Source organism: Dermochelys coriacea, chromosome 10 (assembly GCF_009764565.3).
Source record: "Dermochelys coriacea isolate rDerCor1 chromosome 10, rDerCor1.pri.v4, whole genome shotgun sequence".
Classification (NCBI taxonomy): domain Eukaryota; kingdom Metazoa; phylum Chordata; order Testudines; family Dermochelyidae; genus Dermochelys; species Dermochelys coriacea.
In genome coordinates this window covers 54681393-54708242 of record NC_050077.1, presented here as the reverse complement: position 1 = coordinate 54708242, position 26850 = coordinate 54681393, and the positions used below count along the sequence as shown (strand labels likewise).

Here is a 26850-nt window from a genome sequence, read left to right as displayed (position 1 = left end):
AGTAAATAAAACACTAAAATCTGAAGAAATAGGGTTTAGAAACTGCACAGCTGTACCTGAAAGTGTTGCTCTTTACTTGCACAGTATGTTACTCTGCAACACTTCTCAATCCAGAAGCAGAGTAGATCATGTATTTATGTGATCTCTGATTGTTTCTTTTAAAAGCGAGTTAACTAATTCCCAAAGGAAATGATGTACATCCAGTGTAACAGGATACTGGCAACTTTAAACCAAAAGAATCCACAATGATGTCTGAAGAATTTTTCATTACTGTTATTACAGTTAACTCCCATGATTATTATAACAGACTATGGGGGAAAAAGTACTTGTGTGTTGTCAAATACACCAAGTAAACACTATCAAGTTAGTTCCATTTTTACTCTGCTATAATCAGATTTTCACACAGCAACGTAAAACAAACATTTGAGAAAAAGTGATTGTAGGGGGATTATTGAGGGGAGGGACTCAGTGTGTGTTGAACCTGAGACCTGAAATTTAAAGTTGATATCCCTTCTAAGGGCTCAATTCAATACCTACTGCAGTCCATGGCAAACCTTCCCATGCAGCAGGATTGGGTCTAGAGACAGTCAAAATACCAGGCATTAACAAGGTGAAGCAAGTTAGAGTTGCTGTGAGAAATGAATTTTCTGTAGTTGGTACCTTTACAATCTCGGCTATAATATTGCAGAATTAAAGCTTACAGTTTTTCATACAGACTGACAGTTTTATGCTTTTCCACTAGCTTTTTACTTTGGTTTTTTTTTTTTTTTTTTTATGAAAGCTAGTAAAATCCATAGGGAAAAGTTATTTCTGACAGGTTTAATTCTTAATACCCTTTCTCTTTTCCATCTTCCTACTTACAATGACATGTTTACAGAAAGTGACTTGTCCCTAAAGAGTTTATTGTTTTGCACATAGCAGCAAGAGTGCTCAGATTAAAAGTTTAACGTTAGAAGCAGAGCATTTTAGTGAGGTTATTGGTAGACACACTGAATGGCAATTACTCATTTGTTTTAAGTATTTTATCAGATGCAAGAATTGCTTGAATTGTTAGCAGGCCACTTAAATTACAGCATACAGAAAATCCAATCTTAATTAGCAAGGAATCTAGGCATTGCAAATACAAACAGCACTGAGCAAAATATAAACTAATTTAGGGCCTGTGCAAGTTAGATATCTTGAAAATAATTAAAATTAGTGAATACTGAATAAAGCAAGATAGAAATTCTAATCCTGAAATTTGTAAGAAGCTGTTTTCCAAGTAATTCTACAATTGTAGTAGTTTGGCATCTAGAAATTAACTAAGCATTCAAACAGTTAATTGTTATTCTTAACAATAACAAACTTAGTTTGTTCAAGCAGGTTCAAAAATGCACATGACTTTTTGCCTTTTTGAAGATGCAGCTCAAAGTCAACACATCCCCTTAATAAAAGCATCTCCGAAGTGATAAAATATTGACAGATTACAAACCCATCGATGGTTTACACTTCTACATGGAGCTCTCTTACAAGTTATATTTACTGTAACTATTTCAAAACAAGCTTAGTCATTAGTGCATGTTTATATTTACAAATGCTTATTCATGTCTGCAAGCCAACCAATTGGGAAAGAGTTAGTTTGTGCAGTGCAAATGATCTTGTCTAGATGCATCCCTAAGTAACGTGTGCATATATATATATATACACACACACACACACACACATATACCTTTTGTGTTTCTTTCTAAACTTTTCTTCTTCATACCTTAGTGGGGAAAAAGTACAAGATATGAAGGCCAACCAAACTCAAAACAACAAGTGTTAAATGTTCCTCATGGAAACAGAATATCAAGTCTTGAAACTAGCATAGTTATTTAGAGCATAAAATCATTAATATATACTCGCTTTAAATAAAATGCAAAACTAGCAGAGATTTATATATTTATATGTTGTTGTGTGGTAACAGTAGTAACGTACACTATTTAGTCCATTCTGATTGCAGTATCTACCTCAAAATCCAGAGACCTTATGACCTAATTTTGAGCTGTACTTTGAAGTGCCATATTCTACAAAATAGAAGTATGGCAAAACGTTCTAGTATATACCTTGCCCTGTGGACCAGCAAGCTTGGTCTCTGCGGAAGATCAGCGCTTGATCATTATTGCAGCTGATTGCATCAAGGCTGTCTTGTAAACCTTAGGAGGACATAAGTCTCTTCATTTCGTAAACAATCTCTATTTAGAGAAGCGTCCTCCTTCAAATCCTGTGCTTTTGAAGAGAATTAGTTCCAGGCAGAGTGTCAGATTTACAAGTTTATGTTAATTTAATTTCTGCCTTTCCCACAGAAAGCCACATTCTGCATGTGTTACAAAATGTTTAGTTTTGCAATTTGTACCAGCTAGATATTTATTCCTGCCTATGTCTACGCTACCGCGTTATGTCGACCTAAATTACGCTACTCCAGCTACATGAGTCGACGTAGCTTAGGTCAACTTACTGTGGTGTCTACATCGCAATGGGCTGACAGGAGACCTTATTCTTCTTGTTCGGGGTCAACCAGAGAGAGATCTGCGATTGATCTGGTGGGTCTTCACTAGACCCGCTAAAAATCAACCCCCAGTGCATCAAATCGCCAGAGCACGGATCCGGCTGTAGTGTAGACATCGCCCGTGCCAGCCTTTCAACAGCAAACACATGCCTTGTGACCATGAGGTGCGATTATTCTAATGCCTTCCTTATGTGGGTTTCAGTTCAAAGTAATAAGCAACATTGCCATTACATTTTGAGTGAGCTAAAAGAAAAGGCGCACTACCCTAGATTCTTTAGGCCAATTGCCTATGAAGTAAAAGCTCAACTTCAAATTGTCACTATAGGTTCTTAGGATCCTTAACTGTTGCTCTGGATGCATCAGCTCTACTTTGTGAGCCTTGTACTACTGAGTACCCACACAAAGCCCAGTGCTAAAAAAATTTTCATCATCATACCTGAAGCTGGAAGGCAGATGTGTTTTTTCTGTGGTGGGCCAATTGGTTTGGAATGCACCCCTTTGACAGCTCTTATTTCATTGATACCCACTTCAAAAAAGGCCTTAAAAGCTTCCCCTCTCTCCAAGGATTTTTAGAATCACTATTGTTAGACTTATGTTTGTAGTCTTTTCCATCTCCTATCTCATTGTCAAATGGATTCCTTATTTGTTTGTTATATACTTGATTGCTTAGCCCAGGGGTCTCAAACTCAAATGACCATGAGGGCCACATGAGGACTACTGCACTGGCCCAAGGGCCGAATCACTGACACCGCCCCCCTTGCTGCCCCTGGCCCCGCCCCCATTCCACCCCTTTCCAAGGGGTGCAGGAGGGGTGCAGCAGGGGCTCAGGGCAGGGAGTAAGGGTGCAGGGTGTGGCAGGGGGCTCAGAACATGGGGTTGGGGCTGCAGGAGGGGTTCGGGCTCCAGCCCGGCACTGGTTACCTAGAGCAGCTTCCTGCTTACCCAGGCACTGCTCCCTGCCTGCCCTGGCCCTGCGCCACTCCGGAAAGCGGCTGGAACCACATCCCTGCAGCCCCGGGGGGGGGAGTGGGGGGGGCACAAGGTTCCATGCACTAAACTTGCCACTCCTCCAGGTACCTCCCCCGAAACTCCCATTGGCCACTTCCCCATTCCCAGCCAATGGGAGCTGCAGGGGGCGGTGCCTGGAAGCAAGGGCAACGCACAGAGCCCTCTGCCTGCCCCGCCCCAGGGCCACAGTGCCAGCGGCTTCAGGGAACGACGAGGGGCTTGCGGCACCACAGGGCCAATCCTGCAAGTCGGATCTGGCCCGCAGGCTGTAGTTTGCCCACCCCTGGCCTGGAGGTAGGCAGAGGAGAGGGGGTGTGCCGGGAGGTTGGCAGGCCAAACGAAAGAACCCCGCGGGCCGCACGTTTGAGACCCTTGACTTAGCCTGTTTTGCTTTTATTCTGCTGTACAACACCTCAAATGCTTTGGCTCAGTACGACATAAAAGGGGCTTATAATATAAGCACTTGCAAGACCAGCATTTCTCACTAGCAAGTCAAATACCGAAGGAAAAGAAGAGTTTCATAGAGGTCTTTTGTGCATTATGATTTTATGATTCCACAAGACTAGTTCATACTCAGTATAATGTAGCAATTATATAAACCATAGAGCTAAGTATTATTTCATTGCCATGCTCTGGATACCATTATGTTGCTGCATGCAAAGTAGAAATTTAACACCATCACAACTCTAGCAGAGAGAGAGAGAGAGAGAGAGAGAGAGAGAGAGAGACTGACTTTGCCTCTTGATGGCAAGGGTACCACTCTTCTAGATAACATGTCTATAAATCGGCAGTAATTGAAAATCCACATACAAGTTTTCACATTTGTGCTCTACACCAAGCACCCCTTTGCATGTTTGAATAATAAAACATACTGTTTTATGCATTCTGGTATGCCAACGTATTCCATGGGGATGAGTTCAGCTAGCTCTGCCAGGGTAAAGACATATCTAATTTTTTGGCTGAATTTTGAGCTGTGGAAGAACAAATGTAAAGAACAATTACTAAAATGTTGAGTACATCTTTAAATATTAAGAATTACTTTCTGAAATTTAAGTACGAATACATTTGTACTTTCTTTAAATGAAGTAATTTCCAGAATATTACCTAATAAAAGGTTTTGTGATGGCCAGAAGTGTTCTGATAAACCAAGAAGGATGAACTATTATTAACGATTTCAGGTTTTTCCTTAACCTAAAGAATTCAAGTATTGAACACCAGTGTTAAGGAACAAAATGAGTCAAAAAAGCAATGCATTTTTAATATAAAAAGTATAAGTGTCCAGTTATTGTATAATTGCCACTTCTCTGTGTCGTATGTAATCTAATGAGTAAACTCCTAGTGAACAGAGTCTCCACTGTCATATTCTATCTACCAAAGTTGAATAAAAACTAGCAAAACCAGGTTATGTTGAATTTGTCATGAATAGACAGACAGTTGGAGTATCAGATTGTGATGAGAAAGAACTAAGAAAACATTAGCCAATGAAGAGTTTTTTTGACCAAATGTTAGTGGCATGTGTCAAGGACCAATATAGCTAACTCATGTTTCCACACACGAGAGAAAAGAGTGAGGTTCACTTGGAAAATGGGTCTCTGTATGATGAATGAGATAAAGGGCAATAAGTAAAAGGAAGTGGAAAAGGGCTGCTTTAACGATGATATGTGAGACCAACAGCAATGTGTTTGGGGGGGGGGGGGAAAATGGACTGCTAACAGCAGCTTCCTCAGTATTTTGGCATCTTACACCCCATCTAACGTTGCAGAGTTGTGTATCCACTTGTCAGATAAGTTGAAGTTAAGTAGACTCGTCAGCCAATAAGAAATTTCAAATCCAGATTTGGTGTATAAAACTCCCACAGAATAAATATAATCTAACTGCAAGCTCAGCAAATGGGGTCTGCTTAGACTTTCTCTAAACATTCACGGGAAGAGTTCAGCTGGAAAGAAGCATTTTTTGCTGCATTTTATTACAGCTATGCAAGAGGTTACAAGTAGCTTTTCATTCTAACTAGTCTTTCCTTTTACAGTTGACACTGACCTGTTCAACTGTGTAACAACTTTCCTGCAAGATTATTCAGGAAGCTCACTTTAAATAAGACCATACAATACATGGTGAAACCTTTATTCAGTAGTAGTTCACAAGGCAATTGTACAATTGAGGGAAAGATAGTGTTAAGCATTTTCATTTGAAATTAAATGAAATTCTCCAGCAGTATTTCTGCCCTGGGGCTTCAGTGCCTAAATCATGCAAGTGTGAAACAGGACAATTGTTGCAGGGTTCAGCATTCTCCAAAGCCTCGCAAACTTAAATTCACAATATCCTAATTAACCATTTTCACAAATTACAGATAATGAAAGAAAAGTGATAAAGAGATTTCTAGATATTATTGCAATAGAATGCATCTTACCTTCTATCAATTTGCTGGTAACATTTCCTGAGCCAGCCTAAACTTGGCATTTTTCTCCGTGTTGTAGCACCATTTAAGTAAACTATCATATAGTTCTCTGCTACTAACAGTTCTAAAGTGCCAATAACATATCTGTAACAACAAGTAAGGAGAAAGCTTTCAAATGAAAAACTGAGTGACAGTTAATGTGCAAATGAAATAATTTATATTTTGATAAAGGCTCAAAGGCTACAGAAAAAACTCACAATTTCCCAAACATAAAATTGCATGTAAAAAGCAGAAGAGGCTAGTAGCCCTTTTTGCATTGATGGAACTTTAGTAAGAGATCATTTACTTCATTTGTGGACAATTCTTAATGGCAAAAAGACTACTTACTTAAATAGATTATCCATTAGATATCTGTAGTTAGGCTGACTGCTTTCAGGCATAAAGCAAACAGCAAATACAACAATCGCATTTAACCCATCGCCATAATAACCTAGAAGGGGGAAAAAAATTAATAGCAATAAAGTAAAAAACAAAAGTAGAAAGTAATGGAGAAGTCTGACTACACTGATCAAATTCTACAGTAGTAAGCACTACACTTGTGCTTTTTCACCTATTTCAAAGTGCTTTACAGATGAAATAATGAAGGCACAAAAAGGCTAAAAAGACACCATCAATTTTTTAGAAGTTTGAGTTTCCCCCCCGCACTTACTGTTACTCAGATAGCTACAGTTTACTATAAATGAAAAATGCTCTCTAATTTCTATAGCATGTTTAGGTTATGTATTTTATAGCATTTTGCATGTAGTCAATTTCCCTTCTGAATGGATTTTTACATACACAGCAGGGGAAGACAGACATTAAACTGGACAGTGACTATAAAACCATAAAAGCTGTTTCGGGGTCTACAAAGGCTGCAATAGCGCCCAAACCTATATTTCCTTTTTTAAAAACTGGTTAAATTGGCAATCCACATATTTAAATCTTGGTAACTAGTCTGTCACTACAGCAAGAGTTCAGTTTGGAAGAGTTAAGCATACTCCACACGTTCTGACGTTCTTTTAATTTATTTTAAGTCACCTCTCATTTTTTGACCCTTTTCGGTTTTCACTAGTTAAAAAGATACAATACTATCTTCGTCAAGACTGGGGTAGCTTTCTTTTAAACCAACATCCCTAATATACCCATATGCCTTGCTACTGCAGCTCAGGATATGGAAGAGCTGAAGATCCTATGCCTTACTACCACTTACGTCTGTCCCTCCCCACGAACTCTAACTCTGCTGGGGGTCGTAATTTATAGGGGCTACCCCTCAGCCCATGTCATTAATCCTTACCTCCGTGGCTGATAACCTTTTTATAGGGTTCAATTGCCTTCATGTCCACCCTGTGATCCTGTTCTCCAATCCTGAACATACGCCAGCGTCGCCCATCATCTTTTTCCTCTGCAGCAGTGTATTCAGGAAGTGATCCTTTTCTAATTACTTCAGTAGTTTTTGGTTTTGGAAGATCATCTGTCAACATTAAAATACACCTATTATGCACAATGATCTTTAACATGACAGTACCAATCACATTGCAAGTTAACCACTTCACCCTGTTTGGATTATTATAACTTTTTAATACCACCAGCCAGAAATACCTGACTTAGTTCCATCACTAGAAGATAGACATCTAACACAGTATCTGCCGATAAATATTGGGCTTAGCATTTACATGAAGAAACTAGTCCTCTTGGCTGAATTTTATATGTAGAAGGCCTTTTAGGGAAAGTACATATGCTTTTAAACATTCATTACCATAAATGCTGCCAAATTAGATACGAAGTGGTTAACTTCAATTATGTTTTGTTTGATCAGAGATTTACATGATAAAGCATAATTTACTATATTGATAATAGCTGGTAAGCAGACATGCAAATAAATCTCAAATTAAAGCTAACTAATACATATGTTGAAAATAATTGAAATTTATGCTAAAAAGAGAATCTTCAGAAAAGATTTTTCTAATAAAATCATGATTCTTTGAATTTTAGTTGCACAGACCTTACCAAAAGTGAGAAAAACCTACTGCATGTTAGTTGTCTGTTTCCAAGACAAAGCTGTTAATGGAAACTATCCTTCCAGGAAAATGAAGACAGCAGCATTAAAGGAAGAAAAGACAGAAACCCTTTTCAGCAACTTTTTGTAACAAATGAACTGGAATATTTCCTGAATCATGTTAAAGTTATCCATAAACACCAAACCATATTCCCTAAGGCAGTAAAATATGGCCAGCCCACCACATACTTACACCCATATATTCCCTACTCTCACTTCCAACGCATTTAACTTAATCTAAAATGCTTAAAAAAAAATTAAGCTTTTTTTAAAATGGTTTCCTAGTTCACATTACTCTTTCCTTCCCTTCCAAAGGATTTTTTCTCCTCTGTCCTGCTATTTTAAATGCAGCAGCATTCCTATTTATGCAAGAATGAATTAATATCTTACTGTACAATAGATGTATCTAATAGGAACAAGCTTTTAGCAATGTTAAAGAATTGTGGATTTAAAATTTCACTTGACATTTTAATAGATACATTCTTAAAGCAAGAAGAGAAATCAGAATGCTGAAATATAGATAATTGTCAACTTTTGTATCAATTCTTAAGAGTCCCAATGCCAGACAGAAGGATTCTTGAAAGATGCCCTTTAATGTAACCTTATTTTGATAACATAAAATGCACTTTAATTTAGTTCCCAATTCTGCAGTCTGATCCTTACATGTGGATTTCTGCACCTGTGCGGAGCCCCATTGAATTAACGGAGATTTGGTACAGACATAAGGTTCACTTCTAGGAATCTGACTGTGGGATCAGGGACTTACTTCCCAATTTTACAGCAACCATATCCAGTTAAATAGAGCTTTAGAAGTCCAACAGGAAATGAATTTTCTATTGTTATCTTAAAGATTTTAAATGCAAAGGCTGCATGCGTACCCCTTCCACGAGAACTATTCTGAAACTGAAAAGCGAACTGTTAATTAAGTTCTGTAAAAGCTATTGACCATTTGTCTTGCTTATTAGTGAACCAAGTGATCTTGTGTTACGTTAATCAATTTTGAAATATTTGGGAAACATTTTTTAAATGGTAGTTTACATCTTTTCAGCAATTTTTTGCAAAAAGGGAAAAGTAACTGCTCCTTTTTTGTTTTATATGAACTAGTGATTGATTTTTATTTTTTAAAAAAAACTATGGCCAACTGAAGACTCAAAGAAAGAAAGTATAGTAGCAATTACCATTCCATAAAACTAATTTCTATCCTTTGAAAAACAACACCTATTAAAAGTATATGTCCATCTCCTAGCCAATTCAGAAGTGTGCCCTACAGTTCATTTTCTAGTGTTCTGTTCAGTCCAGTTTTAGAAATACAAAGTCTCCAGTGACAATTCTGTAACTTAATATGACTTTCACATAGCTTCTTCTGATATTCAGCCTAAAAAAGTATTAGTTTTAATTTCATACAATCACGCTAAATAAACTTTGTCCCTTGTTTTCTATTTTGCCAATAGTCTTCATAAATCCACGTTGCCTATTTTTCATGATTGAGTTTTCCTCAAGGTGTCTAATGATTCTTAATAGTTTGCTTTCTATCCCTAAACTTCTGATTCTTGGAACCTGCTAGCTCTTATCCTGTACATCTGATTCTTTGAATCTTCTAGCTCTTACCCACATGGAATACTGTGTACCTGAGCATAACCATCAGAAAACATCTACTTAAATACCAGACAGAAGCAATGAACCCTTACCTTCCCATTCAAACTCATTACTGTTCTCAGATGGAGTATCTAAATCATCCAAATCGACCGCCCCACTCTCATCTAAGTCATCAGATAATACCGATTCCTCGCTGTGATCCAGTGTTAAACTAATATCTGGAGCCATTAGTTTCTTCCTAACTTTGTTTCCATTCACTTCTAATGGGTTTGGGAGTAAAAGAAAAGGCAGGTTACTTAATTTGTAGAATACAATGTATGTAGAAATGTTTATAACAAATCAGGGGAAAAAAAAAAAAAAACAGTCCAGTGCTTAGAACAAAAAAAGTCTCATTAATGCTCATCACCTCACAAACAACAATATTCCAAACACCTCCCCCAGAATACATCAATAGAATTTTAAGGTTGCAAGAATCAGCGCTTGAGAGTCCAGAATTTTCAAGTTAAAGTTATAGACTGGTGTACACACGATAGTCTTACATTATATGCAGTGCTGCTGTAGCTGTGTTGGTCCCAGGATATGAGAGAGATAACGTAGGTGAGGTAATATCTTATTGGAGCAACTCCTGTTGATTGAAGGTATAAGCTTTTGAGCTACACAGAGCTCTTCTTTAGGTCTCGGGAAGGAAGCAGACCTGAAGAGCTCTGTGTAACTCAAAAACTTGTACCTTCTACCAACAGGAGTTGCTCCAATAAAAGGTATTACCTCACCTAGTCTGATTATATAATCAGAGTACTTCTCAAATATCACAATACCTATTTTTTTTTTTTAAACACAACCACAGACAGAAAAATATACAGTACTCAACAAACTTAACTGGCGAGGGAGTCCAGGATACTTGTAACAACGTATATGGTAAACTGTGTTTACACAATACACGACATAAGCATACAACAGTAATGAAGTTGGGTACGTGTGAAAGACTAGTTTAATGTAACCTACTGTGTTAACTAGTTCCTGCTATTTTCTTCTATTACAGATTAGATACAATTGTTACTATAGTTAAGAGTTATACAAGTTATTGCCTTTGAAAAGGCTTCATATGAACATGATATGACGACAGATTTCAGAGTGGTGGCCTTGTTAGTCTGTATCAGCAAAAACAACGAGGAGTACTTGTGCATCTGATGAAGAGGGTTTTTTGCCCAAATAAATTTGTTCGTCTCTAAGGTGCCAAAAGTAGTCCATGATTTAATGAGTAATGGCTGACAAACTACAGTAAGATGGAAGGTTAGATATTAAGCAGGTGTATGCTTAACATGCTTTAAAAGGTCAACGCAGATACCTGCATAAATAACAAATCAGTTGAAAGCAGGGAATGAAATAAAGCAACTGATCCAGCACCGGAAATGCCAAAACGAAAGCAGATTGTCAGTGTCCAGGAAACCCCAAGTTAAAAGCAGGAATACGTTAAGAAATAAACTACATAAGCCAACGTGTGATTTTTAAAAAAAGCTGTATTCTCTCCCTCCTTTGACATCACCTTTCAAATTTAGCATCCAGAGAAGTCAATATTAAAATGAAGCTACGAAGAAATATCTAAATTATGCAATAGAACCTGATACGGTCTTAAAATTGACAGAATGGTTCATCTTTATTTGGCTTCTACGAGTTTAAGACCGGCCATCATGAAAATCTAATGGAATAGTTCATTTTCAATGGGTATTAATTGAGCTCCGAGTTTACAGCGGAAGTGAAGACAACACCTTCTAGGCCCAATCTGTATTATAGTAAACCCATTTTGTCTCTACTACAAACTTTGATGGTATTCAAACACAAATATACTGATTTGAACACTGCTTACCCAAAACTTTCTACTATGTTAAGAGGTTCTTACCATGTGGGCCTTGTCGACCAACTGCTGCAAGTATATCTGCTTCAACATTATCATCCTCTGGTAGGGGCCTGGTCCAGAAAAAGAAAGACACTTGTTGCAGGAAACACTTGCAAATTATTTAGTGAAAAATCTGATATTAATCTTTAGACCAACACATATAAAATGATATTGTGGGTTTGGAATCAGATTAAACAACAGCTTGGTTTAGACCACAAACGTCAGCCAAGCAGAGCATTACCATGGCTGCACAGTGATTTGCAGTTTTCAAGTGAGCCTTACCTGCTGATGTAACAAAAACCCAAACCAGTAGTTTCTGCCAGTTATTATTCCAAGAACTGGATTGTTCTATGTTCTTATTAAAAATGTGATGTTTTAGAAGTTAAGCAAGACCAGAAAAGTACTTAACTTGTGAAGCACAAAAGGTGCCTTAGAGGCAAATAATTTAGTTAGATGGTGCTTTAGAAACCCTATGTTCTGCTAAAAATGCACAATGTCCTAGTTTCCATCTAGGCAATCTTAAAAAGATACCTATACACTAAGATGAAGCAAAAAGGTGTAAAGATGTATTATATTTTTATAAAAATAAAAATATTTTAACTGAATAGTTTAATTACAACTATTAAAAAACAACATGCCACACAAAATTGGAGGCTAAAGTGAAAAAAGGTTTCTTCAAGTCTTGGGCCAAGCTCGTTATGAAGCAATAAAAGGAAAAAGAGCAAGGCTGGATGAAGTTTTAGATGACAATTTATAAAAAACAGTATGTAAATTTTTCCTTCTTAACAGTTTAAACTATCCACAGTGCACGTTTCAGGAAAAAATTACTGTCCTATTCTAAAGCACACCTAAAAGCTCCAATTTGAAGTTCTACCACCATATCAAAGATCAAGCTCAAAATCTGACCTGATTTATATTTAAGTCTTTTTCCCTATTTGCACAGTTTATGTAATTTTTCTGGGGTGTTTTGGAAGAGTTTTAATGAATTTTCAAAAAGCTTGAAAATGTAGACAGCCCAGAATTGATTTTGATTTTCAACTTAATTTCCACCCAATGCATTTGAGCACATGATACTTTTTAGTCTTTGAAAGCATTAGTAAGAATATGTAGCACTTCAGAATTATGCAAAGTTACCTTAAAGCTTTAAGGTATAGTTCTCATTGCAGGAATGTGGGAAGTTCACAGACTAATATTCATCCTTGCTTACGTGTTGCTAACAATAAGAGCCCTTCCCTACTCATTAAAAGGCAAGTTCATCCATTAAGTTCTGAGACCCTTTAAGCAGTACAATATTAGTAGAATTAGTTTTAAAAGAACATGTTGCTAGTGAATAGTTCACATGAGATCATATTAACATCAGGCATAGGGGCAAGTGGCCCATACTGCTCAAGGAGCATACAAACACAAATATGCTGTAGAGGCAGGATGAATGCCTAGCCGGCCCAGGTTGAAGTGCTAACTAGACTGCAGTTGATAGCCTTTGTTCTAAAGAGGCGCGATTTCAGTTTAACAGATTATTGGAAAAGTTTTACAAATAAAAAAGAAAATCTCTCACCTTGGAAAATCTTCATCTTGCCACTCTTCCTTAAATTCAACACCTTCCATCCTCAGCCTGGCCTCAGTAGCTAATACAGACTCCTGGTGAGCCAGAACCTCTTGTCTTAGATATAGGGAGTTAGATGAGAAGAGCTGTGGACAAGACATTTTAAAATGTTTAACACTGCCACATTCTCTCAATTCCTACCCACCCCCTCCAAAAACAGCATTTAAGTAGTGACAGTGCACTAGACACTCAAATGACAAATGAAGAGCAGTCTATCCTAGAAGAGTAAGATAGTAAAAGGACAGAAAGGCACTAGGAGGGAGAACATCCTTATGGTTAAAACACTGGACTACAGTTCACGAGTTCTGCGTTCAGTTTCGCCACAAATTTCCTGTGTGATGTTGGATAAGAACCTACTCTGCCTCAGTGTCCCATTTTTAAAATAGAGATAAACTTGTCTATCTCACAGGGATGTTGTGAGGATCTGATGTTTTAGGAGATACTCAGAGAGGAATGGTATAGTATAAGTACCTACAAAGATCAAAATGGAGATTACTTACAATTTTTTTTTTTTTTTTAAATTGGGATATTGAGATGTTGTCATGGGTTAGTTTTGTGGGCCTTCAGTTTTCAGGAATCAGTTGATTGAAAACAGAGATCCTAGCACACTGTTCCTAACATTGTGGGCAACATTATAAGAAATGAAGGAAACAATGAGAACGGCATAAATAGCAAGAGTGTAAGGGGAACAATGGGAAAAGAGATATCAGCAGATACACAAACTGGGGCAACATTATGCAGAAAACTAAAGAAAGGATGAGAGCATCAAGCCTGATTTGCTAAATGAAGGAAAGCCAGAGAAGAATGATATGAAGAGGGGGATATTTGATCAGGGGACAATTATGATTTTGATAGATAAAACCAGTTCTCTTCAATGTCCCTGCCATGATGGTATCTCCCATTCCTGAAAAGTAAATAGTATATCTGAAGAACATACTTCAGTATTTTTTTTGGCCTGTCCATTTTAGTATCCAGTTGTAAAATAAAGCAAGAAATTAGCCTTCTGAAGCACTGTTGGGCTGTGTGTGTCAGTTTCTGGTGTTCTAAATAAGATCCTATCTGCTGGATTTTGGAAGTTATCCTAGTCTTCAATAATAGTAAAAATTCTGCTCACACAGCCACAATCCAGCTTTCAAATCACACCTTGTCATCCCTACACAGACCTGCCTCACAGATGGGAGAGCAGAGTTTAGCCTACAGAACTGCAGAATGAAGGAATTAAAAGGGATATGAAAGAATGGACTACTTGCAATTAGTCACATGAAATGCTCCTGGGGAAGATGCCTGACACTAGCACTACATGGGAAATCTGGAGGCACAATTTGCTTAATTTTATGTCAGTCCCCTTGCTGCTCCCCCCCCCCCCCCACACCTTTTTTTGAAATTCCATTGGTTTAATTCAGCAAAATGAAAACTGATATTGAATACGTAATCTCCTGTAATGTTGATGATTTCTTGGAATTAGCTCAGCACAGCCCATTGAAAGTTTTAATATTGCTTTCTTTGTTCCTTCCCCACCCCCCACCCTTACTGCCATCATTGCAGTTTTATCTCAGCATCTTACTTTCCACAATGAACTTTCACCACCCTTTCCCCTATGATGCCCCCCTAAATAGCAGCAATGGTGTCAAGGAAGGAAGCATTATATAGAAGATTTTAAAACTACTTATTCAAATATGGAAAACAAAGAACAGAAGATATGATTTTTTTCAGTCTTTGCAGTGCCTTTCATTTCATCTCTGTTAGAAGTGGTACAATCAACTGAAAATCTGTAACAACTGATGGCTTTAAGACTTCTCTAGAATCTTTACCACAATTCCATCTCTGAAAACAGCATTTACTTAGCATGTAAACTTGAATCACGTGATATTATCAAAAATTACTGATGCAAATATTAAGCTGATACACCTCAGAGTTTAGTGATGAGCTGACAGCTTAAGGGATAATTGCTAAAATGAGAATTGAGGGAAAATGTTACATTGAAAACTTAATACTGATAATTTTGCAAAGCCATACAATGTGTTTTGGACCTTCCTGATGATATAGATCAAACTGAACTAAAGGTTCTGGCCCAGTGAATTAATGTACTAATTTCAGTCCTCTTGGTAATGCTTCAAAGCTTTTTATTTACCCCCATTAGATCCTCTTAATGATTTTTCTACTGTTTCTTTAGACTCTACAACTGATTGTAAATAAATCATAAGTCATATTTAGAAAACCAAGGGCAACATTTTTAATGTTGTGTACTTCTTTCCAGATGTTAGTAAGCTGATTGTTGTATAATTTAATGTCAAAACTAGTTAAGAAAGACAAGAGGTTCTTGTATAGCTGATCTAAGGATTTCTTGTCATTCTGATTTCATAAAGGAAGAGTTCCTAAGTGAATCAAAACAGTAGAGGATTCAGTCTTACCTGAAAAAAACTACTAATTTTTATTTGTTAGGAAGTAAACTTTCAAGAGATTTTATTCTTGATAGTTAACAAGAAAAGGAGATATCAATACTAAAGCACATTAAGCTTATCAGCTCCTCTCATGCTGAAGAGAGAGAAAGGAACTAAATGATTATCTTTATTTCTAGGATTTGTGCTCACCTTTGATGTCTGTGACTTTGTCAAAGGTGACTTACATATATATGACACTGACTGGTGAAGCCTTTAACCTTTATATCTAATACACCATTTATTATAACTTTATAAATGTTATACGACTATGCTGATGAACTGCAGGACTATAGCCAGGGTTAGGAATAATTTAACATATCTGATTCAGAATATTTTACTGGCATCTTTATAACTATGTCTCCTTTTTCATGTTAACTGATCTTGTTTTGTAAGCCACAACAAGAACGCAAACATTGCTTCAATGTGCGAAAATATCACCTGTATATTTTTAAATTAATATCTGCTCATTGAAGCTTCCACAAGCTCCTAGCATTTTTGTAGGAGCAATCCAGATCAGGTGCCCTATTTGGACAAAAGTCATTCCGCAATTTAGGCCAGAGAGATAGAATACTATCAATACAAAAAGAAAAGGAGTACTTGTGGCACCTTAGAGACTAACAAATTTATTAGAGCATAAGCTTTCGTGAGCTACAGCTCACTTCATCGGATGCTGTAGCTCACGAAAGCTTATGCTCTAATAAATTTGTTAGTCTCTAAGGTGCCACAAGTACTCCTTTTCTTTTTGAGAATACAGACTAACACGGCTGCTACTCTGAAACCTATCAATACAAAGGTAAAGCACCTGCACAAGAGGTGCTTTAAAAAAAAATAAGCTCTGCAACATCTAAAAGTGTGAAAGGGTCAGATCAGCATCTCTATAATGTTTCCACTTGCAAAGAGTTTCAATCATCTACTGCTTTGCCACATATCTATATGGCATCTATTCCTTCTATCTGACCCAGATGTTGGATATTACATAGTTAATTTACTAACAAGTACCAACATGTTTGGTTACAAACCCCTGAGAGATGCTCTAGCAGGCTAACCCTTGTAGGGAGACACTTTGCTAAGTGTCACAAGTCAACCCACAGTGTCCAGCCAAATACTTTTATGGCAGACAGTACTGAAGTGATTCATCTGAGAATGAAAATATGAACTGAGAATGATTAGTATTAGTAACTGTGAAGATTATTATCTCAAATAAGTTTCACCTTGCTAGCTGTCTCCCTATTATTCTGCTGATAATTGGTTAATACTTATGAGGAAACTGTGCACCATTTAGGTTTTGAAAAAATGTCAAGTATTATTGTAAGATATTAATAGCTTTTAGAAAACTGGATCACATCAATCCATTATTGCCACAAACCATCAAACAATAGAAATCTCCCAGTAATTCTGGAAATGGTAATGAAGTTATTCTCCTCTGTCTCAGACAAAATTAAGCAAAGTCTTATGGTATAGTTCGATTTTGAAGAGTGCCTTAAAGGTTTATTGGAATTCCACGTTTATCTCAAAATTAGAACATTTTTTCAGATAATTAATTTTTTTAAAAGCAAATTCACTCTGGGACATTCAAATGAAGCTGTGTTGTTCTTTCAGGCTCACACATCACCAGTAACAAGGAGTCTGAAATATTTGGGACTTAAACTTAATCCTGGTGATGCACATAAACAGAATCCAGCTCAGAATCTCATAGCTATGTTGATTTTACAGGATTGACAGGAGTTTGCTGCAGTACTGAAGAAAGCATGAGATGCACAGAGTCAAATTTATTGATTAAGAAGGTGCCATTGGACTGCACTTTGAGTTACATACCACCACAATGGAGAATAAACTTTAAGTCTGATCATGCAGCTAAAGCAGCCAGACTAATATAAAGGGCTAAACTGCCAGAAAACTGTTTTGTTAATTCTTATTAAAAGGCACACAAGAAGTGATGGCCCTCCTACACTGATAACAAGAACCATCAATGTACAAAATGTACAGTCTTCATTCCTGAATGGCTTACAACCATTGGTAGATGCAAAAATTTTCTGCTCTGTTTGAATCACAAACAATCCCCATGACATAAAACCAATTTCTACATTCGCTACAATTATTTTTAAGGGTTACTGATTTTATGTAGCACAACAATGTCAAGTAGACAAAACTGAAGAGTGAGACCAAAAGATTATTAATATGATTCATTTAGCCAATGAGCAAACTCTCAATAGCTACCCCTTGAAGAAAGTAGTCCACTTTCACCTGAAAATTCAGCTGTGTTGGCTACAACTTTACTACCACAGTTCAGTTACATCTGAAACACTAGGTTCTTAAACATGTACTCCAGAGGGTTACAGTGTCTCCTAATTAATTAAGTGATCAATGTTTCTAATAGACAGTAAATGTCAAACGTTTTGAAGAAAGTTACATGATTGGAACTAGACCTTCCTATCAATAAGGGCAGGTACATTTTGAGCACGGCCTTTTCCGTAGAGTATCTCCCTTCTGGAGAACCTAACTCAGTCAAAATATTTCTCAATATAGACTGCAGAACAGAAGACTATATACAAAGGGAAAGTTGTGTAAGAGTAACAACCAGCAGGGAGAAAAGGAGTACTTGTGGCACCTTAGAGACTAACATATTTATCTAAGCATAAGCTTTCGTGAGCTACAGCTCACTTCATCGGATGCATTAAGCTTATGCTCAAATAAATTTGTTAGTCTCTAAGGTGCCACAAGTACTCCTTTTCTTTTTGCAAATACAGACTAACACGGCTGCTACTCTGAAACCAGCAGGGAATACTTTGTTTGGAGTAAAAGCTAAGAACAATCAAGGTTAAAGAGAGAAAACTGGGAAGAGCCTGCTTTAACGTGAAAATAAAAAGATAATTAGAAATTAAAAAGAATAGGGGAGATTAAGAAATGAGAAACTCACGTCCATGCAGTTCATAACATGGTACTTTCAGAGGATGCTCTTAAGAGATTGTATACACTGCATTGACATTTAAAATCCCAAATACCATGAGCAAGTTTTCCTCTCACTACATGCCTGGAATATGCTGTGTATCAGCTGACAACTGTTCTTAACCTCAGAGGTTGCTGCATTTCAATGGGCAAGCAATCCCTGCGTATACACATTTTATGAGACATTTGGATAAACTTAAAAGATATTATTTAATTATATAACATTAACAGGGTTTGAGTATTTGCTCAAGATGCAATAAAGTTTAGAAGTTATTCTATAAAAGAACTTCCCAGATCTATTAACTAGGCAGGAGGAGAGAGATGATTGCAACTGGATTCTTATCAGCAATATTCTATTCACTAATGAACATGTAGCTATATTTAAGAAGCAGATATTTTTAAGGATTGTGTAACAAAACTAAGTCATTTACAAGAAGAATTTCAAGCCCTGCATAAGATATCGTCTGCAAAATACATGCTGATTAAAGGGAAGATCAAATTTTGGGTCAACTTCAGGATCTCTTTAAACATTCAATCAGATTAAATAGTCAAGATAGACAAAACAGTCTAAGTGAAGCTTCATGCATGAAAGCACTATCATCTACAAGCTACAAGAACATGAAACTAACAACAGGAGTAATAAGCAGCATCAGTTTGAAGAAAGCCAGAATATTGCTGACTTGCAAATTAGCTATAGAATAATTTGACACATTTTGCTCACAAATGCTTACAAAGCAGAAGAAGAGAGACCACTACTACAATTTCTGCTTATGCAGTTTTTAAACAAAAATCTTCAGTACATGATCCCCAACCTGCTGCTCTAACAGTGTTGGACCCACTATGTTATTTTATCTCCTAACATACTTCTTTAACAAAGCACCTCAACCTATATTTTTATTTCAGTAATAGAAGAACAAATTAAAATTAAACTTAGCTATGCTTAGCATGCCCTGATAATGCAGGGCATTATCTCTCAGTCAAAGTTCTGAGAAAAGACTGGGGAGAAAAAACCAATAACAATTTTTCTCTGGTTCTCACCCACTCCTCCTCACAAGCAGCCACAAGTACTCCTTTTCTTCTTGGAACAGTGAGCTTTGTTTTCTCTCAGTACCTCTCCATCACTTTACGTGTATAATTAACTGAAGCTTGATCCCTTAGAAGCTAAGTTTGCTATATAGATAGCTACAGTAATGAAAGTCAGACAATTTCCAAGAGATGAAATTCACATCACATGGCCGGTGTGCAGTTCTGCTCCCTTACAAGAGGGAAAGTTTAGCTTTTCAGTGACTTCCATATTCCAGATGTCTCAAAGCACACAAATTTGGATGTCAAAACCAGATTTTCTGCACAGGAAAGTATCATTAAAATCCAATTCTTACTCTTTTGATAGAGGTACTAGCAGCATTAATGTTTCATAATTAAACATACAATTGTTATTTGAAGGTCCATTTCTAGAATCTACGTACAAAAACACTTGGCCACTGACACGGTAACAATCTATCAGTTTGTTTCATAGTTTGGAGTATCAGTAAATCAGCTATAGATTGAGTCTTCACACCCTATCAATTACCATCTCATTGTTTGAGGCAGGTCCTTTAGATCAGGGTTCAAATAAACTAGCAAACCAAAATAGTAAAGTTCGCCTTCCTACTGCCCTTGCTTAACCTGGTGTGTGATTAAGTAGCTCAAATCAATAGAACTAGAGATTGGACACTTATCCAAGTACTAAAAAACAAAAAAGCCTTGGTACAGAGATTGTGTCCTTCCTCTCTTTGGAATCTATACCACAATTGATTCTATAGTTAAAACTAGAGACCATCAGAAATCATAAGATTCACAAGCAAACAGCAGATGTTTGTACAAAATTAAGAGTGTGGTACAAGGAAGAGGACTTTATACATTCAGTCCTGGATCAGCATAGGATCACTTGGAAGTAGTGGTAGCTTTAAAGTACATCTTCTGAACCAATATGGCTAGAACTAAATACTGTATAACAGAAACTAGACAGTCTTATCCTTCCACATGTATAGAGCATTCATTTCTAGCCCTAGCAGGCTCTAATGAACTTAGTCACTACCTTGTCAAAAACTTGATGCTAAAGGATTATGTATTATGTGAGATGGAGTTCAATCTTTCAGATACAGTAAATCCTTTCCATTCTAACACTAGCAGTGATTTTAAAGTGACTTCACAGCAAGACAGAATGTGTGGTGGATTAACAGTAGTGGCTTCAGGTGTACTAAGTTTTTCTAAGTACTGACCCTGGACCAATGATCAGATAAAAAGTTCTATTCTCAGTTTAGAAAAATTGTTAACTTTTAGTTCCAGTCTCTTTTGATCATTAAATACTATCTAGAAAACACTGCTCTACATTTTTCCACAGCATGTAAGTGAGAACATTAAGTTAGTTATCTTACCAGCTAAGCATGAAATTTCAATTCAAGTTGCCTTTAAAAATATATATAAACATTTTGTAATGACAATGACACCATTTTCAGCTTTGGTAACACTTTCAGAAGAACTGTGACTAGAAAAATAGCATTTCCAAATTCAACCAAGTGGCAGAGAGTTACCCAAATTAAAACACCATTATATGTTTTACTGCACCTGAGCAAATCCCTGTCTGAATTGCTTGTAAGTTGGTGACATGAGGTAAAAAAACAAAACAAAACAAAACACAACCATTAATCTTTATTAAGTACTAACTACTTATTAAGTTTCAAGTCCTTCCCACCCTTCAGAAAATAATAAAAATGTCTTGCTTCATAAGCATCTTGCAACTCTAAAAATAGCTTTTCAGTGATGAGGAAATTGCCTTAAATTCAATTTCATAATAGCAATACTGAACTCTAGGTAATGCACTGTACGGCAGTTATTGCTTTAAGTTGGTTAAAGCCACTTTGGCTTTGTGCCTCAGAATACAGCCCAAGGCATTATAATCATCTTGAAGCTCACCACCTAGCATGTGTTATTGCTTAATAAACCAGTCATTTAAGGTGGCTAACAAGAACACAGCTGTGCAATTAACAGACTTGGCACCAGATTAAGCACAGATATGCTGGAAGAGATGGAGTTGTTTATGAATTTTATGCTGAAAATACTGTTAGAAGATTAGTAATAATCACTTTAGATCAACCATAATGATCATTAGCGCAAAGAACTTTTACTTGGAAAACAGAAGAGAGAGTTGCAAGTTATATGTACTCACCTACCCTGGTAGTTTCCCCTGAAGAAACTTGGGCATAACTGAAAAATATCTTAAGTGTCTGTTTCAGTTGTAAAATACATGTGATAATGCAGCCACTCTGTACCTATAGCCTAACTGAACACAATCATCATTTAAAGGAAGATTTAGAGTTCAGCCAGCAGTTCCACAACTGTGATCCACCAAGACTTGATTCATACACGGTGCTGGCTCCTCCTTGTTTCCAACTATTAAAATACACTAGACGTTAACACTAATTTCTTTCCTCATATTACTTTTTGATGTATGCAACTGTTCTAGTTGGGATACAGTTATTTAATCTTCAATGGCAGGGGTAATCCATTAAATCATGAGGGAAGAGAAGGTGGTCCATGAGACTAGTCTCTGAAAAAATTTGGGAAACCTACATTAATACAAGGCCAGTGAAGTTTTGAGCAACTTCTATTGCTGTGCTGCGTAGAGAGCATGAATGTAAGCATTCAGCTGAAGTTTGAAAAAATTTTAATGAATTTAGTATTCCAGGGGCCAACAGATTGAACCCAGCTCACTATTTCCTGTAATTTAATGTGGTATTCCATCTAAATATTCAGAACCTGTTACTATAAAAATTGAGACAGCCAACATTTATCTATTTTAATCTAGCAATCAACCCTGGGTTTTATTTTACTTTTTTTTGTGCGAGTTTTGACAAAAAAGGAAGCTCAAGATTAACAAATTTCATCTTTTCTGCAGGGTAACCACTAGAAGCTGTTCCTACTCTCAACAGCTAGATTTTGGGAATAGGGAGTTGTCTGTTCATAGTAAAGCACTGACCAAGCTCTGAACTTTGTGATATCGTTCTGTTCTGCCTGATGCTATCTGTTGAATTGACCGTGTATTAAAGAACACACTCGACACCATTTCAGAGTATGATTTTTGTATGTTTCAATCAAACCTACTCACAAGAACAGAGTAAGACTGAGTGGGAGGAACAACTCTGACATCATAATCAAGAAGGCTGACAAAGGAGGTGCTGTTGTCATCATGAATAAGTTGGAATATGAACAAGAGGCTGCTAGGCAGCTCTCTAAGTCCACATTCTACAGGCCATTATCCTCTGATCCCACGGAGGATTACCAAAAGAAACTACAACATCTGTTCCAGAAACTCCCTGAAAAAGCACAGGAACAGATCTGTTCAGACACATGCCTAGAACCCCGACCAGGGGTATTCTATCTGCTTCCCAAGATCCATAAACCTGGGAATCCTGGATGCCCCATCATCTCAGGCATTGGCACCCTGACAGCAGGACTGTTTGGCTATGTAGACTCTCTCCTCAGGCCCTAAGCTACCAGCACTCCCAGCTATCTTTGAGACACCACTGACTTCCTGAGGAAACTACAATCCATTGGTGATCTTCCAGAAAACACTCTCCTGGCCACTATGGACGTGGAAGCCCTCTACACCAACGTTCCACACAAAGATGGACTACAAGCTGTCAGGAACAGTATTTCTGATAATGTCACGGCAAAGCTGGTGGCTGACCTTTGCGACTTTGCCCCAAATGTGAAATAGTTGTGGGTGAGGACAATGTATACCTTCAAATCGGCGGCACTACTATGGGTACCCGCATGGCCCCACAGTATGCCAACATTTTTATGGCTGACTTAGAACAACATTTCCTTAGCTCTTGTCCCCTAACGCCCCTACTCTACTTGTGCTACACTGATGACATCTTCATCATCTGGACCCATGGAAAAGAAGCCCTTAAGGAATTCCACCATGATTTCAACAATTTTCATCCCACCATCAACCTCAGCCTAGACCAATCCACACAAGCGGTCCATTTCCTGGACACCACTGTGCTAATAAGCAATGGTCACATAAACACCACCCTATACCAGAAGCCTACTTACCTACATGCCTCTAGCTTCCATCCAGGAAACACCACACCATCCATTGTCTACAGCCAAGCTCTAAGATACAACCACATTTGCTCCAATCCCTCAGACAGAGACAAACACCTACAAGATCTCTATCAAGCATTCTTAAAACTACAATACCCACCAGCTGAAGTGAAAAAACAGAGCCAGAAGAGTACCCAGAAGTCACCTACTACAGGACAGGCCCAACAAAGAAAATAACAGAATGCCACTAGCTGTCACCTTCAGCCCCCAACTAAAACCTCTGCAGCGCATCATCAAAGATTTACAACCTACCCTGAAAAATGATCCCTCACTCTCACAGATCTTGGGAGACAGGCCAGTCCTTGCTTACAGACAGCCCCCCAACCTGAAGCAAATACTCTCCAGCAACCACACAACAAAAATACTAACCCAGGAACCTATCCTTGCAACAAAGCCCGACGCCAACTCTGTCCACATATTTATTCAAGTGACACCATCTTAGGACCTAATCACATTAGCCATGCCATCAGGGGCTCATTCATCTGCACATCTACCTATGTGACATATGCCATCATGCACCTGCAATGCCCCTCTGCCATGTACATTGGCCAAACCGGAGAGTCCTTATGCAAAAGAATAAATGGACACAAATCTGACATCAGGAATCATAACATTCAAAAATCGGTAGGAGAAAACTTCAACCTCTTTGGCCACTCAGTAAAAGATTTAAGCATGGCAATTTTGCAACAGAAAAGCTTCAAAAACAGACGAGAAACTGCTGAGCTTGAATTAATATGCAAACTAGATACCATTAACTTGGGTTTGAATAGAGACTGGGAGTGGCTAGGTCATTACACATACTGAATCTATTTCCATAAGTTAAGTAACCTCTCACCCATCTTGTCAACTGTCTAAATGGGCCATCTTGATCATCACTACAAAAGTTTTTTTCTCCTACTGATAATAGCTCATCTTAACTAATTAAGAAAAAGAAAAGGAGTACTTGTGGCACCTTAGAGACTAACAAATTTATTAGAGCATAAGCTTTCGTGAGCTACAGCTCACTTCATCGGATGCAACTTGCTTATGCGCTAATAAATTTGTTAGTCTCTAAGGTGCCACAAGTACTCCTTTTCTTTTTGCGGATACAGACTAACACGGCTGCTACTCTGAAACTAGAAACTAACAAATTTATTAGAGCATAAGCTTTCGTTCCACCAAATGCATCCGATGAAGTGAGCTGTAGCTCACGAAAGCTTATGCTCTAATAAACTTGTTAGTCTCTAAGGTGCCACGGGTACTCCTTTTCTTTTTACTCTGAAACTAATTAGCCTTTCACAGTTTGTAAGGTAACTTCCAATTTACCTGCCTGTGTATATCTTACTACATGTTTCATTCTATGCATCCGATGACATGGGCTGTAGCCCACGAAAGCTTATGCTCGAATACTTTTCTTTTTGCGGCTACAGACTAACACGGCGGCTACTTCGAAAGCCAAACACAGCTGCTAACCCTAACCAACGATCTCGTACAAACAACAGCTTTGCTTTTGAGTTTTGATGTTAGATACGTTATTACTGCAGTTTCATACAGTAGTTTAACGTATACGTTACTGTAAAAGCACATCAAAGGCCAGCTCCTACCTCCAAACTTACGGAGAGGGCGCCCAACAAAGAGCCCGGGCAGCCCAACTGAACCGTGGCCAGGGCTAGTTACATTTACCAAGTCCGAAGCCACGCTCCGCAGGCTACTGAGCTGCCGGCCAGAGACAGAGCAACACCCCCCCCCCCGCCGCCCGGCCCCTGCTCGGGGGATGACCCAAGAACGCGGCCGCCCTCGAACAACGAGCAAGGGACTGTCCAGCCGCCACCGGCGCCCCTCGACCCAGTCACCCCCCGCCGGGGGCGCCTCTCTCCTCCAGTCCTCGCCCCCCCCCCCACGGAGAGCCAGCAAGTGCAACTGGCCTCTCCCGCCCCACGGCCCCCACCCCCGCCGCCCAGGCAGCCGCAGCCGCAGCCCCCCCCGCGGGCGCGGGACGTACCGAGCGGGGAATAAACCCTTCCAGGCGGCGGCGGCCCCGAGGCGCCCAGGGCAGCGGAGAGACCCCAACGCCTCCCGCCCCCACCACCGCCCTGACCCGGAAGCGGATGGGAGGAAGCAGAGGCCGGAGCGCGGCGGGTCATACGACCCCGCGAGGGGCGGCCCGAGGCGTTGCGCATTGAGCGCATGCGTAGTGAGTTCCGACCGACCCACCTCGGGCCGCTGGGGGGGGCGAGACAGACGCTGCTGTGAAGCGCGGCGCCGAGTGCAGTCCCTGGGCGTGAAGGGGGATCGGCCGCCTACCTACGGGATGGGGCCCATGCGCGGCCGGCGCTGTGTGTCCCCCTAGCCGGGCAGCTGCCGGAGGAGGAAGGCTGGCTGCGAGCCCGCCACGGTCAGGGCGCTGCTCCGCCCCAGCCTTCCTGGGCGCGCCCCACAGGGCCCCGTTTGACAGGGCTTGAGGCAGCGAACGCCCCAGTGGGCGGCAGTGGGAGTTAGGCACCAACTGGGGTCTCTGTGAAAAGGGCCCCGCGTCACACGGAGGGGAGGGAGGGGCTCAGGTACCCTGGGGGCGGGGGTGCTGGAACCAGGGTGTATAGAGGGGGTGCGGAGAGCCCTTGAACCAAACTGGAAACCACTTCAAACCAGGGGGTGCAGCAGCACCCCTCGTTCCAGCACCTATGCATGGTGAGGGGGCATATCAGTGCCAAGGGCAGGTAGCTAGGAGTCAGGCTGGCTCCAGTCCTCACAGGGATGAAGCCGCTTCTCTCCCATCGAAATCAGGGAGAATGAAGCACCTAAATACTTCAGAGGATCTGGGTCTTGGTGCTCTACTCTCAGAACCTACCCAAGCCCCAGGGGACTTTGTGACTAAAAGCAGTAACAAGTCTCCGTGCTTATGCAAGTGAGAAATTATTCCCTATACTGCACAGCAATTTAATAGTAAAATTATAAACATTTACCAAAACAATAAAAAAAGGGTGTCAGTCTTGTACCTCTAGAAGCTGGAGGTTCATATGAGGCTAGCGCTGTCTACCTTAAAGGCGTGGGGCAAGACCCACTTCTTCACAAAAGTATTTTCCAGAGGATGAAGTGTCCCTGCCTCACCCGGCCAAAAAAACAAACAAACAAACAAACCACTGGAAAAAAGAGTAGTGGTCGATGCTCCAGTCAGACAAATCTAAATAAATGCATCCACAAAGCATTTTGATGGG

General features: G+C 39.0%; 1 protein-coding gene across 11 annotated transcripts in view; it reads right to left on the bottom strand.

The window, feature by feature from the left end:
• BNIP2 (BCL2 interacting protein 2) overlaps positions 1-26141 on the bottom strand; it is a 32601-nt gene extending 6460 nt beyond the window's left edge. Inside the window, exons 1-11 of one of the 11 annotated variants that reach the window (XM_043494464.1) lie at positions 25638-25753; positions 21714-21751; positions 13071-13204; positions 11519-11586; positions 9714-9881; positions 7264-7440; positions 6318-6420; positions 5943-6074; positions 4640-4726; positions 4408-4506; positions 1709-1744 (exon numbers count right to left, since the gene is read on the bottom strand). In XM_043494464.1, coding sequence (XP_043350399.1) covers positions 1709-1744; positions 4408-4506; positions 4640-4726; positions 5943-6074; positions 6318-6420; positions 7264-7440; positions 9714-9881; positions 11519-11586; positions 13071-13120 — 920 coding nt within the window. In that variant the 5' untranslated portion in view covers positions 13121-13204; positions 21714-21751; positions 25638-25753. Of the gene's footprint in view, positions 1-1708; positions 1745-4407; positions 4507-4639; positions 4727-5942; positions 6075-6317; positions 6421-7263; positions 7441-9713; positions 9882-11518; positions 11587-13070; positions 16130-16338; positions 17137-21713; positions 21938-25637 lie in introns of those variants that run through there. The other 10 variants (XM_043494465.1, XM_043494466.1, XM_038420257.2 and 7 more) reach the window with 10 other exon arrangements.
• Between the last annotated feature and the right edge of the window lie 709 nt (positions 26142-26850).